Consider the following 17,869-nt stretch of genomic DNA (forward strand, 5'->3'; position numbering starts at 1 on the left):
TCTTTCTGATTCCATTGTAAATGGGATTGTCCCCTTAATTTTACTTTTGGGCTGTTTATTGCTAGTGTCCAGAAATACAACTGGTTTTGGTGTGTTGATCTTGTACCCTGTAACTTTGCTGAATTCATTTATTCGCTATAATATTTTTTTGTGATCTTTAGGATCTTTTATAAAGAATTTAGTTTTTCAGGTAGGCAATTTGGGTTTGTCACTTCAAATATCTACAATTCTCTAATTCTTTCACAGGCAAACAAAGTCCATTCAAAATGGTAAACCCAATGTTACTTCTTTATAAAAGTTTTACAAAAACTACTCTAAACAAAAAAACTAGAAATTTTCCCATTAATGCTTTTAAGATGTCCAAATGGCTGTTTGAAAAAGACTGGAAGGTATATTTTATGAAAACTAAAGTAAGTAATAGCCTCCATTTCCTCATATAATTTTAAATATGTTCAACCTCCTGTATTAGGAAGTGATTAAATCCTAGGAACTGATTTTATTCTTTGAAACTATGATGAAGTGAAAAAAAAATGTTTTAACATTTCCTTTATATTCTGTGGATCTTTTAATCTCTCAGAATCTCTTACTATATGCTTTTACTCTTAAATTACTTATTATTTAACGCATCAATGAAGATCAAAGTTCTTTTTTAAGTTTTAAAGACGAAGTTTTAAAGGGCTTATTTATCCCTTAAATAAAATTTGCTGAAACCAGGACTCTAGAATTACAGTATTCAATGTCTTGCTTCCAAATTGAACAGAATATAATTTTTGAAGAATAAAAAAGTTTCTATTTTATAAACTCCTGTATTTAATAAATATATTCCGGCACCTGAATAATTCTTATAAGTAGAAATCTTATTAGATATAAGTAATCTCAACTTATTTCTAAACTCAATGGTTTATGTTCTGTTTTAATTAACTCTGCCTTTCAAAATATGTTAAATATAGTCAGTTTTCAACCATTACTTTCCCTTATTAAATAATGCTAGCAATTATAATCCTTCCCCATAGGTTCCATTTTCTCTCTAGCCACTTAATTTTTCATTCTTTCTTTTTTTTTTTTTCCTATTCTGGACCTCATTAGTTTCTCCCAAGTCCTCATAAAATATTGAAGTCAAAACTGGACAAAATAGAATATAACTCCCTACTGAGCCTGCAAAAATCATATGACCTCAGCTAGTTCATGAACGAAATAAATCAATGCAGAAAAAATGTCACATTTCTAATTCTCTGAACAATACATGATTTCAAGAACAGTTAAACTTCCAATGATAAAATACTTTTGACATGCTGCTAGCAAAAATTAAATACACTTACCCAGTTCAGAAGAGAATTTCATGTTGCCTCTTTCTGGATCTTCAATATGATTCTCTATCACATCATCAATTTTGTTTGCTTTGAACTGTGATTCTAACACTTGACTTGGACCTCGAGTGAAACGGGGATAAAATTTTTTGGGGAATGGTCCATGGGGCCCAGACCCCTTGATGGGCACATTCTTAAGTGGCTGAGTCACTTCACTGAAGTTGAAATAAACAAAAAGCAAAACCGTCCAGGTTGCAGATGTAAAAAGGCATCCATAACAGAAATATCGAACTGTGACACTTCCCATTATAGACCTAGCATAGCTGAAGGGCCATTTTCAGTTTCCTAAAAGAGAAAGATAAATATGTTAGACACATCAAGACACTTATAAATCAACTACCAAGTTTATGTTCACTGTTTTCCAACCTACCAAATAGCACTTCTAAACAATTTACTTAGGACCCCTATGCATACCATTAACCAACAGCCAAATATAAGAAAATATATGGCTAGCACTGAATAAAAAAATAAAGGGATTCGACAATTAAAACCACAAGCCAATGTGTTAGTACTCAGAAAACTAACGGCAGCAAAATAGCTGACTTATTCATTTGCCCATGTTAATGGATACTTCTTCACCTTTGTTCTGGAGTGCTTTCAGTTTGCTAATTTTTTTTCAGGGTCTAACTTTTCATAAGGAAAATACAAGTACTACATGCGTCATGACAGTACATCTAAGGTCCCTTCTAATTGTAAAATTATAAGACTAAATCTTTTAATCCAAGGATATTAAAATCTGTTATTAAAAATAAGCAACTTGAAAAAATATTCACTTTCCAATCAAAGATTAAACCTGCCCTAATGTCCACTCTAGATTCAACAGTTACATTTCAAATTTATAACTGAAAGAGTTCAAATAATTATATTTTCCCTCTCCTTATGATGTCTTATAAACAATATGGCATTGAACAGCAGTTTTTTCCTAAGCTTTCTGATAATATCTGGTCTTCATGGAGGCCTCACACAACTTCCTGAGGAATTCTTTGTAAAGAGCCCAATGCACATATAAAATAGTTTCACTGAACACGAGGGCAGAGAAACCCTATTTAAGTAATGTATATACAGAAGAAATCTACAAAGCAATACTACTTATCCATTACTTCTTATTTCTATAGTATGAAATAATTTAGAAACTAGTATTATCATGCCTCCCAAATCAGGACAAAGCAAATCAACATCAGTAAGCTCCAATTCAAAAATTAAGCTGTTTTGGACTTCCCTGGCAGCGCAGTGGTTCAGAATCTGCCTGCCAATGCAGGGGACATGGGTTTGAGCCCTGGTCCGGGAAGATCCCACACGGCACTAAGCCCGTATGCCACAACTACTGAGCCTGTGCTCTAGAGCCCGCGAGCCACAACTACTGAAGCCCGTGTGCCTAGAACCCGTGCTCTGCAACAAAGAGAAGCCACCGCAATGAGAAGCCCGGGCACCACAATGAAGAGTAGCCCCCGCTCGCCGCAACTAGAGAAAGCCCACGCACAGCAACAAAGACCCAACGCAGCCAAAATAAATAAACAAAATTAATAAAAACAAACAAAAGTTAAAAAAAAAATTAAGCTGTTTTGTACAGTTATGCTGTAAGCCCAGAAGACAGTAAATAGCTCAATTTCTTAACTATCTGCCAACCAAGAAGTATTAGTTATTCCACTACCTGTCAATTCAAAAGCTCAAAAAAAAAAGAAAACACCACCACCACCATCCAAACAAACAAAAACTCCCACTACAGTAATACCAAAGGGAAATGACTACAGCACAAAAGGAAAGTCAGGTAACAATGAAAGTGCTGTCATGTCAGCTGTTAGCACTTTTAAAATTAAAGACATGCACAGAAAAAGAACCACTTTATTTGGAAGTAGAAGAAAATGTTGAATGGAGGATTCAAAACAAATGAAAAATTAAAAGTTGCAACTTTGCAATAGAAATGTTGCAGAAATACAGACTAGAAACATTTAGGTGAAACATTAGATTTCAACTAAAGCAGGCATTATAACTTCCTAAAATATTTGCTTGGGGGTAGGAAAAAAACAAGCAAACAAACAACATCGAAAACAAAAGCACTAATTCCTCAAAAGGCCCTGGAATTCTTTAGTTCAAGACTAACTGCACAGGCTGCTCTGATGCCATAAAGAACTGTGCATCTAAGGAGCCAATCGCTTCTTCAACTATCTAAGAAGATTTATATTTAGATTGTTTTCCTCAAACCACTCCAGGCCTTCCCAGTTCAACCTGGCCTCCTTGACCCTGAACGCAGAATGGACCAAGAGAGAAAGTCAGCCAATCCCTTCTCCAATCACAAGAAGCCAGACGATGCTATTCAAGGGCTATTCCATCAAGCAGCTCTGGAAGACAGGTGGACACTGACATTTCGTTCACATCTTTCTTCTTTATCCCAAATCCCACCACCATGTTGGGTGATGTCCAGAATCATTCAAAACCCTAGTTTCCAAATGTCTTGATTCATGTCTCTCCTACAACCTTCACCCACATTCTACTTAAGGGACCCTGCCCCTACCCTTGATTTTATCATCATCCACAACTGATCGACGAACCTCTTAAATATTAAATGAAAACCTCACTCTCTGAGCACAATCCTGACTCCCCAGCTGTGTTGTTCTTACCCATACTAGCATTTGTCCCCTGGTATCTGCCTGGGTTGGCTTCCAGAGCCCCCATGTATACCAAAATCCACAGATGCTCAAGTCCTTTATTGGCCCTCTTTATCCACGGGTTTCACACCCAGGGATTCAACCAACCACAGATGGCAATTTCTGTCCGCGGTTGGCTGAATCCACAGATTCAAAACCTGTGAAATACAGAGGGCAAACTGTATTATTTATTGAAAAAACTTGACGTATAAGTGGACCCAGGCACTTTAAACCCCTGTTGTTCAAGGGTCACCTGCACTACTATTAGTTACTCTTCAATCTCACTGCAGGCACTCAACCTTTCCCTTCTCTCAAAGCTTATATTTTGTTTCTGTCCCCAGCCACATATCCCTTAAGGACTTTACTTCCTTCCCTACCCAGTTTTGAACACGATGTTGGATAATACTAGAAAGTGGTAAGTGCTAAGGAGAAAAAATAAAGCCGGGAAGAGCGATATGAAGTAGAAAAGGGTATGTGAAATTTTAGGTAGATGGCTAGGGAAGGCCTCACCGAGAAGGTGATATTTAGACAAGGCCTGAAGGAAATAAAGTAGTGAGTACTGCAAATATCTGGGGAAGAGCAGTCCATGAGAGAACAGAGCAAAAGCAAATGCCCTCAAGAAGTGGGGTCAAAGAGTTTGCATCCTATAGACCACACGCTGTGATCACAAGACAACTAAGCTGAAAACCAATCAATGACAAAAAGATAACCAGAAAACTCAAAAAACGTCTAAATGGAAATTAGAAGCTATTTAGAACTAAATAGTGAAAATACTACTTTTCGAAACTTGTGAGATACAGCAAAAGCCAAATTTATAGCCTGGGATGCTAATGTCAGAAAATACAGACCACAAACAATGAATTCAGAAAAATAGAATAAGCCCAACAAAAGTAAAAGAAGGAAACAAAAACAGTTATATCAGGAATTAACAGAAAATGAAAATGAAACAAGGTAACAAAGCCAAAAGTTGGTTCTTTAAAAGATCAATAAAATTAACAAAGCACTGGCAAGACTAATCAAGAAGAGGAGAGAAAAAAAAAAAGAAAGAAAAAAAGAGAGAAAGCAGGAATAAATAATACCAAAAATGAAAAAGAGAGCATAAATATATATGTGGATTAAAAATAAAAGTATTGTTCATAAATCTAAGTGAAATGGATAAATTCCTAGAAAAATATAAATGCACAACTAAGACTGGAAAATCAGGAAACTGGGATGGCTGTACTAGTCCTTTTGAATATTAAACCATTTCTAGATAAAAACATTTCTAGACAGTTTTACAAGTGAGTTCTATCAAACATTTGAGGAACAGATGAATAGTCTCATACGACTACCTCCAAAGAACAGAAAAAGAGGAAATGTGCTCTTGTCTCACTTTCTGAGGCTATTATCATCCTGGTAACAAAACAGGGACAGTATGAGGAAGGAATATTAAAGACAATCTCTGACAGATTATGAAAATCTTAAAGAGAACACTAAAACTGAAACAAATAATGTTTTAAAAAATGAATACAGGGCTTCCCTGGTGGCGCAGTGGTTAAGAATCCACCTGCCAATGCAGGGGACACGGGTTCGAGCCCTGGTCTGGGAAGATCCCACATGCCGCGGAGCAACTGGGCCCGTGAGCCACAACTACTGAGCCTGCGCGTCTGGAGCCTGTGCTCCGCAACAAGAGAGGCCGCGATAGTGAGAGGCCCGCGCACCGCGATGAAGAGTGGCCCCGGCTTGCCACAACTAGAGAAAGCCCTCGCACAGAAACGAAGACCCAACACAGCCAAAAATAAATAAATAAATAAATAAATAAATAATTATTTAAAAAAAAAAAAAAATGAATACATATGAACAAGCTATATTTACTTCAGGAATACAAGGCTGGTTCAATATTTGAAAACCTATTATTATCTACTACTTTAAAAAAATTAAAGGAAAAAATGCATATGATTTGGTCAGTGGAGGTTATAAAGAGCTTATTAAAATTCAACACTCAATTCTTAGCAACTAGGAATAGGGAAATCCTTAATCTGACCAAGAGCATCTCTAAATATCTTACAGCAAAAATGATACTCAACGCTGAAATGATAAAGTCATTTTCTTTAAAAATAGGGACAAGATTAGGACGTCCACCATAAATATAATATTGGAGGCAACAGTTCCAAAATACAGGAGTCCCTAGAGTGTTTACTACAAATGCAGATTCCTGGGGCTCTGTGCCAGATGCGCTAAACAAGAATTTGCGGAGGTAGCGCTAAGGGGTCTACAGTTTTAACAAGCTTCCACAGTTAATAGGTTACCTATGACGCAGAGACAGATTGGGAACCAAACAACAGATAATGAAAAGACAAGATTAAGTTCTAATCCAATTCTGTCACATACTGGCCATGCAACTTTGGAAAAATTACCCAATTTTCTTAGCCTCATTTTCATCACCTGTATTCCAAGTTAACAATACTGTCTATCTTACTAGATACTTAGAATTAAATGAAATACTTAGAATTATGTAAGATAATATTTGTAAAGCATCAGGCACAATGGTTAGCACACAAACACTGATTTGCACTGGACCAAGATAATCTCCATAAAAACTGTGGCTACCTTTTGTGGCTGTTTCTTTGCTCACTGTACTCCCTTCACTTAGCACAATAAATGGCACATAGAAGATGCTGAAAAATATCTACAGAATGAAAGAATATAGGACAAATTCAACGCATGTTAACTTTTTCCTCCTCATTCGATCTAAATTTAAAATATAATATTAAACGTATTTGTGACCATCTGTTCCTTACAATGACCTACAAGTCCCTAAGAGTCTGACTATATCTCCGACTACTTCCCTCCTCATTTATTTCATCCTAGAAACTGGTCTCCTTATAGGTCACTAAATGTATTAGGGATTATGTGTTGGTTCTTCCCTCTGCCTAGAATACTTTTCATCCCAGCTAAGTTCACCTCTATTGAATCTTTGCTCAAATATTACCTTCTCAACAAAGTTCTATCTAGACTACCATATTTAAAACTGCAACTCAACTGCCAAACACCAGCACTTCCCATCTTCCCTGCTCCATGCAGCTTACCACCTTCTTACATACTACATTAACTCCTTATTCATTACATTTATTATTTATTATCTATCTCCCCCCTGCTAGAATGTAAGCTTCATCAGAGCACGTTTTTTGTCTGTTCTATTTCCTACAGTATCCCCTGAGCTTATAACAACACCTGGCACATAGCAAACATTCAATAAATATTTATTGAAATTAAAGAAAAAATTACTGTAATATGGTTATCAATATGCTTGTAAAGTACGGGATTTCAAAACAAATGTTTACTATCCTGTTTGAGCCAATCAATACCTTAATGCTACACATGGAGATCATGACTACTTTATGTCAACAACAGTATAACAACTGGGCAGGACAATAGCCGTAATTATTATTAGAAAAGGTACAAAAAACAACAGGATCTCACTGTCCAATTTCACAAATTAAATAAAGCTCTTCGTGATAAAACAGGAGGCTACTTTCCATTTTGTTCACTGCATGATGTTAGGCTACCTCTTGGCTGCCACAGCACTTAAGGGCAAAATGAAAAAGTTTTATCCTAAAGACCTCACCCATAAGATTTGGCCAACTCTGTCCAGATTCTTCACAGAATACCCCCAGCTCATCCTCTCCACACAGCTCAACATCAAGAGTCCTTGTCCTGAGCTGTAAAATGTATTAACTTTCAACAATCCTATCAGGTAAAAATTATTATTTTTTTCAAGCCATATTATGGTAATTTTTTTTAGAGAAATTGTTTTATGTAGTGAATCATTACACTAAATTAAGGAACCTATAAAAATGAGAGGAATTTACAAAATCAGGTCATTTTTTAAATATAATTAATCATAAATCTTCAGAAGCAAAAGACTTCAGAAGTCCTTTAGACAGGTCAAGAAGTTAACAACCAAATATAAAAAAAGTGGAAACCAATCAGATGCCTGTTACATAATAAAGTAACAGGTCCCTAACTGCTTAAGGAAAGAAATTAAAACATCCAAACAAAAATCAAAAGGCTGAAAATTTAATCTAATCTATGCTAACAAATAATGAATCCAGCATCTACACAATAAAGTCTTTTTGCTTCATACTGTTTGCCATTCCTTCTGCATACCCATGGCTTCAACATCCAAGGCTTGAAAGCCTTTAAAAGGAGGGTCAAAGCAAATATTTAAGGTTAGTTAATACAAAACAACTAGTAACCAAACACTTTCAATCATAAACTTGAATAGTTAATAAAGCAAAAACTTCAGCAGTTAGATATCAATGTAATATATTTTTTGAAAATTAAATGAATAAAAGACTAACCACCTGTTTACATGAATTTGCAGTGAGACAAGATGGTATGGTTTCATGTTTTCTCTAGCCATGGTCTGGGAGCTGCTCAGGAACAGGTGCCTTGTAAGCTAAGAGTCAGGGTTTTGCCAGGGAGGTACAGGAGAAGAAGAATGGGGAAAGGTATATGCAATGTGCTGATTAGAATGACAAACCACAGATTTAAGCCAGACAAGGAGAAATGAGAGGATAAGGAAGAATGAAGCAGGATGAAAAAACGTGGATGGGCCAATGATCAGAGACTCCGATGTGGCTGAATGTTTGTTGGAGTTATGTTACCAAAGAGAGTGACCTGGAAAGACTGAATGTTGTGGTTGGAAAATGAGATGCCAACACTCAGATTCTGGAGAGGTATAGTTAATGACAGAAGAATCCTTTCCAGATACACGGACTGGAGATATACCAATGAACAATTTGCCTATAGTGTAAGCATTGTTATGCTTACTGTAAGCAAACCCCCTTAAGGACAGGATCATTCCCATCTTTCCAAACCCATTATGTTTAGCACAGTATCTGGTGTTAACAATTAACAAATAACTATATAATTTTTAAGGTGTATTTCTGTTCCAAAAGTAGTTACAGGACACTGTTTAGATTCTGTGCAACAAGAAATCTCAGAGAAGAGTATAATATGTAAGCAGAGCACATCCTGGGAAATCAATGTTTACTCTGAAGGAGGAGGAGAGGAGGAAGACAGCTAAGCAGTTTACATAGACAGTTTCATTGTCATTTTTTTTATTGACCTATAACTGACTTACAATATTATATTAGTCTCAGGTATACAACAGAGTGATTCAGTATTTTTATACCTTACAAAATGATCACCACGATAAGTTATCTCTCACCACAAAGTTATTACAACATTATTGACTATATTTCTTATGCTGTACATTGCATCCCTGTGACTTATTTATTTTATAACTGGAAGTCTGTACCTCTTAATTTCCTTACCTATTTCATGCATTCCCCCACCCTCCATCCTCTCTGGCAATTACCAGTTTTTCTGTATCTATGAGTCTGTTTCTGTTTTATGTCTGTTTGTTTTCTTTTTTAGATTCCACATATAAGTGAAATCTTCCTTTGACTTATTTCACTTAGCATAATACCCTCTAGGTCCATCCATGTTGTCACAAATAGCAAGGTTCCATTGTTTTTTAATAGCTGAATAATATTCCATTGTGTGTGTGTGTGTGTGTGTGTGTGTGTGTGTGTGTGTGTATATCACATCTTCTTTATCGATTTATCTATCAGTGGATACATAGGTTGCTTCCATATCTTGGCTATTATAAATAATGCTGCAATGAACATAGGGGTGCATAAATCTTTTCGAATTAGTGTTTTATGTTTTCTTCAGAAAAATACCCAGGAGTGGATTTGCTGGATCGTATGGTGGCTCTATTTTTAATTTTTTGAGGAACCTCCACACCGTTTTCCATAGTGGCTGTTCAAAAACCAAGCCTTTTTTTGCTACCATCAGCATCTACTGTTACACCAAAAATGCTTTGTGGCAAACTATTAGGTCACACAGGTCTAAAATCTCATGAGATCTCACTGAAGTTAAATTCCTGCATCATTATCAGATTAGAGTGAAGGGTATTTCTCAATAGCACAATAGTTGAAGCTAAGGAGACCCATTTTGAGATGCTTTTCACAGTCATCTTCTAGTAACAAAGAACACAGTACATACCCACTACTACTCAATTATGCTCCATAAAGTAAATTATGTACAGTTCACTAAGACAATGCCTATTATACAGTGTCACTCTACAGATACTTAAAATCATTCCATTAATTTTCCAATCATAGCCTATTAAATGTACTAAATGATCCAACATTTTTCTTCTGAAAATCATTAAATAATCCTAAAGAAAAGGCTAACACTGGGAACACAGTAGGAGCTTTATATGCCAGACACCATGTAAGGTGCCAGGGATTGACACTTTTAAGTTCTGCTATTATGCTAAAAAATCAGAAAATACATGTGTTGAGAAGCCGGAGCTGGTGTATTGAATTAAAAATGCTGAGTGAGGGGACTTCCCTGGTGGCGCAGTAGTTAAGAATCCACCTGCCAATGCAGGGGAACACGGGTTCGAGCCCTGGTCCGGGAAAATCCCACATGCCGTGGAGCAACTAAGCCCGCGCGCCTAGAGCCCATGAGCCACAACAAGAGAAGCCACCATAATGAGAAGCCAGCACACAGCAACGAAGACCCAACGCAGCCAAAAAAAAAAAAATTAAATTAAAAAAAAAAAAAAAAAAAGATGCCCTAAAAAAAAAGATGCCCTGGGGAAAGCAAAGTGGGAACTTAGGGCAGGCACCCTAAACTCAAGCCCTGATCTGAATGTCTAAACTCTGGGTGTGAGTAGAATTATCATAGTGTAAAATGCCTAGGCAGCAACTCAGAAAAACAAAGTTGTTTTCCTCAAAAGTTGTTTTTCTCATCACACTGCAGATGAGCCAAAAGTTAAAAATTAGAAACCCCCTGAAATCTCACCACTATTAATGTTTTGCTGTAAATTCTACTAGTTGTTTTTAATCTTTCTACAATAGCCATAAAATGTTATACTGCTATTTGCAGTTACTGAAAAATAAATTTAATAGATTATGGTTAGCAGCATTATGGATAATGTTCTATTTTTCTTCATTTAAAAAGAAATACAAAGAATATGTATTTTTTTAATAATCAGGGTAAAAATTTTCTTAGGAAAAAATTTCCTTTCCTAACTTAAAAATATAAGAACAAATTTGGAGAGGATTAAATAGTAGAAGGCTTCAAATGAAATATATGGCCTTTTCTTTTAACCTCAGAAGCAAAGGGATTTTAGCATACTTAAAGAAATATTTTAATTCCATTAATTTGTCAAAAATTTGAGAATAAAATTTGGACACTAAACAAATATTCTAAAAGCATGATTTGAAAAACTGTTTTTTCTCTATAAAACATTATCTAGTCTGAAATTAGCATGCCTCTTTGAATATCCATCTTCTTTTTTTTTTTACTACAAGGCTAATGAGACAATTCAGTTTAACTAAACAGGACAGCCCCCATTTTCCTTCAGTACAAAATAATTTTCATAATATTTAATGAAGTTTTAAATGTCTCTCTTTAAATGTTAAGTATTTACCTTTCAGTAGTTTCTAGCTACTTTCTCATCAATATACTCTATATTCCAAAGGGTCAAACAGCAAACATTTGTTAGCTTTTTCCTTAAGAGAGACACGTTCATATTTTAACTCAGCTGTAGTCATGTAAGGACAAATACTGATTTACAACACTGCCCTTCCTACATACCCTGTGAAATTACCAGGTGATGACAACACAAAAGTACACATGATTCTTTCTCATTCCTTATCTACTCTGAAGACTAGAAGGAAATATAGTTCATAATTACAAATAAGGCGATTACTGAATTAGGAAAGGTTCAGAGCAAATTCCAGACATCGTATGCTCCCTGAGAACAATCCTTTGACCTCTGATATTTATGAATCTCCTCTCTATAAGAAAATCAAGAAGCATAAATACATGTAACTGTCTATATATTATACCTCAAATGCAGATGAAAACCACATGGTAATGTTGATTGGAGGTAGAAGCAAATTTAATTAAACACTAAAGAAAAGAAAACTAAAAGGATAGACAATATGACAAAGTACTTAAAATATCCAAACTTAGGACACCTGCTTGGTCAGTGAATATGGGCTGGTAGAGGCTGACTATAAGCAGAAAGTAGCAGCTCTCCCTGGTTAAGACCTGTGGAAGAAAATAAGGAGAAAGTGACCACAGCCTCATAAGGGCCTGCGCAACAAACATGTACATCTGTAGTCAGAAGCCAAGCAGATAAAAGAAGCAAGAGAGAAAAAACATAAGAGTGCTGGCAAGTGGCGGGGTACATCCCCCACCTGATGCAATTCAAACTCAAAAACTGCAAAAGCTGTTGACCAGCCTCCAGACTGCAACTTCTGACAGAGGCACATAAAATGAATAGTACATAAACACAACCCCCAAAACTTTAAAACTATTATTTCTTGTTCCCTTTCTGCCCATAAAAAGGGGGATTAAACCAAAAGTACATCAGATAAAGATGAAATAAATGAACAAGAAAAAAAGTGGTTGCTAGAAATAAGTGTTCTGAGATATCCAAACACATACAATACAGACAGCATACATACATCCATGGTCTTCTACAGCCAGCTTTGTCCTAGGGTCCAAAGACATACTAGCAGAGTTGACTATCCTTAAACCATGGCTATTGAGTGTTTTATTCTGCTAGCACATCATGAGCCTCTTGGGGTATACGGTGCCAAGAAAGTGGTTTATGTACATTAGTCAAGTACGCAAATTAAGACTAACAAAAATAGAGCAAAATACTAGTCCATGGTGTAAAATATAATAGATAGGGAAAGAACAATGCTTATCTTTTTCCCTCTTGATTTTACAGAAATTAAGTAACATGCTTTAAGGATACATAGCTAGTAAGGGGAGAAACTGGATTTGAATCCCGGTGATCTGATGTCAGCCCTACGTCCTTAATCACTTTGTAATACCACCTGGCAAGGAACAGACCAGTGATTTCCTATTTGCCACTCTAAAAAATATATCATCCAGTGATTTTTTTTTAACATAATTTTATGTTTCCCACAAGATTCAAGATATCAGTAATTCTCCTCCCAAGCAAGAAATTCACCTCTCTGAATTTTTATCATCTCCTAAAATCTTAACCCAGTAATTCTTTACTATTTTGTAAATTCTCAGACTTTTCAGGAGCATCAACTAGCTTGAATGAAGTTACCCAGTCTGCCATTACCAGAAGCACAAGGCTAGGGTTATGTTCTAAACTGTTGCTTTTGGGGGATTTTTTCAATTTTTTTTCAATTATTTTTTTTCGGCCACACCACGCAGCTTATGGGATCTTAGTTCTCCAACCAGCGACTGAACCCGGGCCCTCAGCAGTGAAAGCGTGGAGTCCTAACCAATGGACCTCCCAGGGAATTCCCTGCTTTTGTATTTCAAAGTGAACAGGCTAGGTACTACCAAAAAGAGACCATCAGCAAATCATAATGTGACAGAATCTTCGGCCTTTTTCAGAAAACTCATTTCTGAATGCAATCTACCACCTCAAGAGGTTTAGAAGGCTAACAAATCTAATTGGCAACCAACCAGTTTCTACCCTAGCTCATCCTGTTGAATCACGCTGTAGGAAACCAATACAGCAGACGATGTCACTTGCCCATCCTCTCGAGCCTGCACAGGTAGGTCTGACTTCCGACCGCCAGCACCTGCATCTCCAGCCTCTGGAGCCCCTCTGCCCACCTGCAGGGGAGGCCCACAAATATGGGGCAATGTGTCCCTCCCAAAGGGCAGCCCTCAACACTGGACTGGTAAAAAAGGCCAGCTCCTTCCCACCCTCCCCATCAGGATAACTCTGCCACCTGTAATTCTACATTAGCTCCCAGTGTTCCCCAGCATGATTAAGCTTTAACTGCCCACAGTGGAAACTGGTTTAAAAACATGCCCTTTACTGGCTGACTTTCCTACCTCTTGCTTCCTCGTTCCCGTACTGGTGTGTCCTGGGATTACTCACAAACAATTTGGATTTGAATTTATATCTCAGGATTTGCTTCAGGAGGAACTCAAACTAACAGAATCAGGTTTCTGCAGATAAGGGACAATTTGACAAATTCTTACATGTACTAATTTTTTATTTCTAAATAGAAAATTTAATAAAGACTGAGCTTCTATAGCTTTTGCTGACTATAAAGTACAAAATAATGCATACAAAAAGCTTTTCTGAAGAGTTGCAAGATATTTTTATACTTGCAAAAAAAGAACATTTCAAAGTGATAAGCTTTTCTAAGGAAATCAAAAGCTATCAGGAAATGTAGCTTGAAATCATTGTTAATCAGCTGATAAATATGAAGTATCAAATTCAGCCTACATCATCAACTCTAGATACAACACCAGCTGTCCTGAACCTATGTATGTATGTAGTTCACTCAAGATGGTAACAAGTCATAAAGTCTAAGTTAAAAAGCATGCTTTCAGCTCCAACATGAAAAGAGCTTAGAAGCCATCACTTCCATCCTTACAAGAACCAACTGAAAATCAATGACACTTTTGAACCTATCAGAGAACTAAGGTTACAGGACAAACTACCACCCAAAACCTGGAGACACAGCTGATATCTGCTTACCTGAAGCAAAAGCTGCAGGAGCCATAAGCTGGTGCTGGAGAGTAGGGGCAAACTGGAGTGAAAGTGAGAAACTGCAGGGATGCAGTCTTTGGGGGGGGGTCCACACTTCTGTGGGCTTTACCTCCAGGAATCCCACCAGGTCTGCACTGTGAAGGTGAAGGCCCCAGAAAGATTCCCCTCGTGACCACAGCAGGGAGGGGAAGAGTAATCATTGCAAAACATGAAACAAGCCCAGAGTTTCCTTCATAACAAAGGCATATGCTCCAGGGGAAAAGACACTGCCAGAGCTTTCTCCAGATTAAGAAAAGGCATTCCTCAGCATTTTACTTTGAAAAGTTAAAGGTGCTTTAAGTGGCAGTTGAATGAACTTCCTGTAGGGAAGATTATTCTGCATCTAGCCAGCACTTGCTACTTTGTAGCTGCTCACAACTTCATTCAAAGGACTTGAAAATCAGATCTTTGCCTGTTTTCCTCAAATGCTTACTTTAGCCTATTGAAGCACCACAGATGAAGTGACTCCTTTGACAACTGAAAATAAAGGGAAGAACTATGTAGACCAGGTGCCTCACACAGGGCTTGGCACCCAGGTGATGAATAAATAAGTGTTGGCTGAACTGAACGGCTTCCAATCAAAGGCATTTGAGATGTGCTATTCATATTCTACAAAATAGCTTGAATTATTTAGAACGTCAAAACAGGAAAGGGCATGTGGCAAGTTAAGGAAATTAAAGAGAAATGGGGTATAAATGGAATATTAAACCTTTGAAATTCAAAATAAAGAACCTGGTTATAAAAAAAAAAAAAAGAAAGAAAGAAAGAAGGAAAGAGCATTCCTCCCACTCCAGCCCCTCCAAGCCTTCCAGTCAAACCTAAGGGGGGAAACGTAATCAACAAAGGTGAAGGCTTCCAGAAAATAGACTGGGAACTCTGCAGCTAGGGAAGGGAGTACATTACAGGGAGGAAAAAAGCCACAGCAATGGAGAACACGTGTGAAGGTCACAGACGTAGGCTGAGATTAACTGGAAGATTGCAGAACTCTTCCCCTCCCTCACACTTTTTACCATCACACCAGCAGGGCTCCAAATATAATACCGGTGGGTTACAGCTGAAAGAGATGCAAGACACAGACTCTCTCTGGGGAACAGTACTTAGAAACCCCAAAGTCAAGAGGGCAGATATAAACAAGGGCATTAGAAGAATTTGAAGCCTCTGGCACCTGTAGCTACAGCAAATATTAAACACTGCCAAACCCCTATTAGTTCTTATTACCTGATACAACGTGTCAGTCTTTCAAAAGCAACAACAACTGAAAAATGCAAGGCATAATAAAAGAGAAAACAGTCTGACAAGACAACGCAATCATTAGAACCAGACTCAGATGACATAGATTTTGGGATTATCAGACAGGGATTTTGAAATATCTGTAATTAATATGTTAAGAGCTCTAATGGAAAAAGACAACATGCAAAGAACAGAAGTGAAACAGGAGGGAAGGAGGCAGGGCACAACTTTTGAAAGAATGACATAACCTAAGGACATGACATAAAGTGATTAGAACCTAATGGGTCCAAGATGGCAAACAAGTCGACTTTTTCCACTAGACCTGGAGCCTCAGTATACGCTCACATCAGCAAGCTAAATGACACACCCACAGGCGCCAGGACAGTTCCAAGACTGACCATAAGGATCAAAAAGTGGACAGTGGCCCAGTTCCTGGAAATCCCCACCCCTTCCTAAAATAGCTGGAATACTCCTCCCACTCATTAGCCTATGAAATTACCCACTCCCATACCCTGGTGCCTTTCTCACCTTCTGAGATGGCCCACATTCTGTGGAGCGTGTTTCTCTCTGAATAAATCCACTTCCTACCTATCACTTTGTCTCTCACTGAATTCTTTCTGCGATGAGACGTCAAGAACCTGAGCTTCATTAAGTCCTGAAACCAGGTGTGTGATCTCAGTTGGAAGACTGTGGGTTTTGGCTGGGTTTGAGCCCCAGCCGTGTGGGTTCAAGTCCCAGTCCAGGTTTTGGCTGGGTTCGAGTCCTGGCCACGTGGGTTCAAGTCCCAGTCTGGATTCGAGTCCCAGCATGTGGGTTCAAGTCCCAATCTGAGGTGCACGCTTTCAGAAGGATAATGTAAACAGATGGAAACTGTAAGAAACAATCAAGAGGAAATGCTAAAAACCAAGAGCATTGTAAAAGCCCCTTCCACGGGCTCATCAGAAACTCCATACAGCCAAAGAAAGAAGCAGTGAGCTTGAATACAGGTCAACAGACACTTTGCAAACTGAAATGCAAAGAGGAAAAAGAATGGAAAAAACAGAACATCCAAAAACTGTGGGACAATTTCAGAAAGTATAAAATATACCCATTATTAGAATATCAGAAGGAGAAGAAAAAGAAAAGGAAACAGAAGAAATATTTGAAATAATAATGGCCAAGAACTTTCCAAAATTAATGACACACCCCAGGAAGCTGAAAGAACACCAAACAGATTAAATACCCTCAAAAACCCTCATCTAGGTATACCATATTCAGAAAATCAAAAGACAAAAAATCTTGAAAGAAGTTACAGAGAGTGAAAAACACCTTAACTACAGAGGAAAGAGTAAGAATTACAGTGGACTTCTCATCAGAAATCATGCAAGCAAGAAGAGAGCAGAGTGAAATACTTAAAGTAAGGAAGAAACCCCACCACCACTTTAGAATTCCATATTCCTCAATATTATAATTCAAAAGTGAAGGAGAAATAAAGGCTTTTTCAGACCCAAAAAACTGAGGAATTCATCGTCAGTAGACCTGTCCTGCAAGAAATGTTAAAAAAAGAAAATTCTTCAAGCAGAAGGAAAATGATACAGGTCAGAAACCTGGATCTACATAAAGAAAAGAAGAGCATCAGAGAAGGAATAAATAAAATGAAGATAAAATCCTTTATTTTTTTATTCTTAACTGACCTAAAAAATAACCGTTTAAAGTAATAATAGTAACAATGTATTAGATGATCATAGCACACTGGTAAGTGAATGAGTGACAGCAAGGTCACAGCGGTGGGAGGCACAAATTGGGATTATGCTATTAACAAGGTATCTATATGACACATCAAGCAATATGGTGTTACTTTAAGGCAGATTCAGGTTAATTTAAAATGCATATTGTAAACTCCAGGGCAATCACCAAAAAAATTTTTAAAGTATAATTGATATGCTATGTGGTAGGCAGAATAATAGCCCCCCCAGGAATATCCACATTCTAATCCTCAGATTAAGGCAGCAGACAGAATAAGGTTGCTAATCACC

At 37.3% G+C, this 17,869-nt stretch overlaps 1 protein-coding gene across 7 annotated transcripts in view; it reads right to left on the reverse strand.

Moving 5' to 3' along the window:
- GALNT11 (polypeptide N-acetylgalactosaminyltransferase 11) overlaps positions 1-17,869 on the reverse strand; it is a 48,650-nt gene that overhangs the window by 23,861 nt on the left and 6,920 nt on the right. For 4 of the 7 annotated variants that reach the window (XM_036863898.1, XM_036863899.1, XM_036863903.1 and 1 more), the window contains exon 2: positions 1,320-1,652. In XM_036863898.1, the coding sequence (XP_036719793.1) occupies positions 1,320-1,614 (295 nt within the window). In that variant the 5' untranslated portion in view covers positions 1,615-1,652. Of the gene's footprint in view, positions 1-1,319; positions 1,653-1,737; positions 1,847-6,601; positions 6,681-7,619; positions 7,637-17,869 lie in introns of those variants that run through there. The other 3 variants (XM_036863902.1, XM_036863901.1, XM_036863900.1) reach the window with 3 other exon arrangements.

Source organism: Balaenoptera musculus, chromosome 9 (genome assembly GCF_009873245.2).
Source record: "Balaenoptera musculus isolate JJ_BM4_2016_0621 chromosome 9, mBalMus1.pri.v3, whole genome shotgun sequence".
NCBI classification, from domain to species: Eukaryota; Metazoa; Chordata; class Mammalia; order Artiodactyla; family Balaenopteridae; genus Balaenoptera; species Balaenoptera musculus.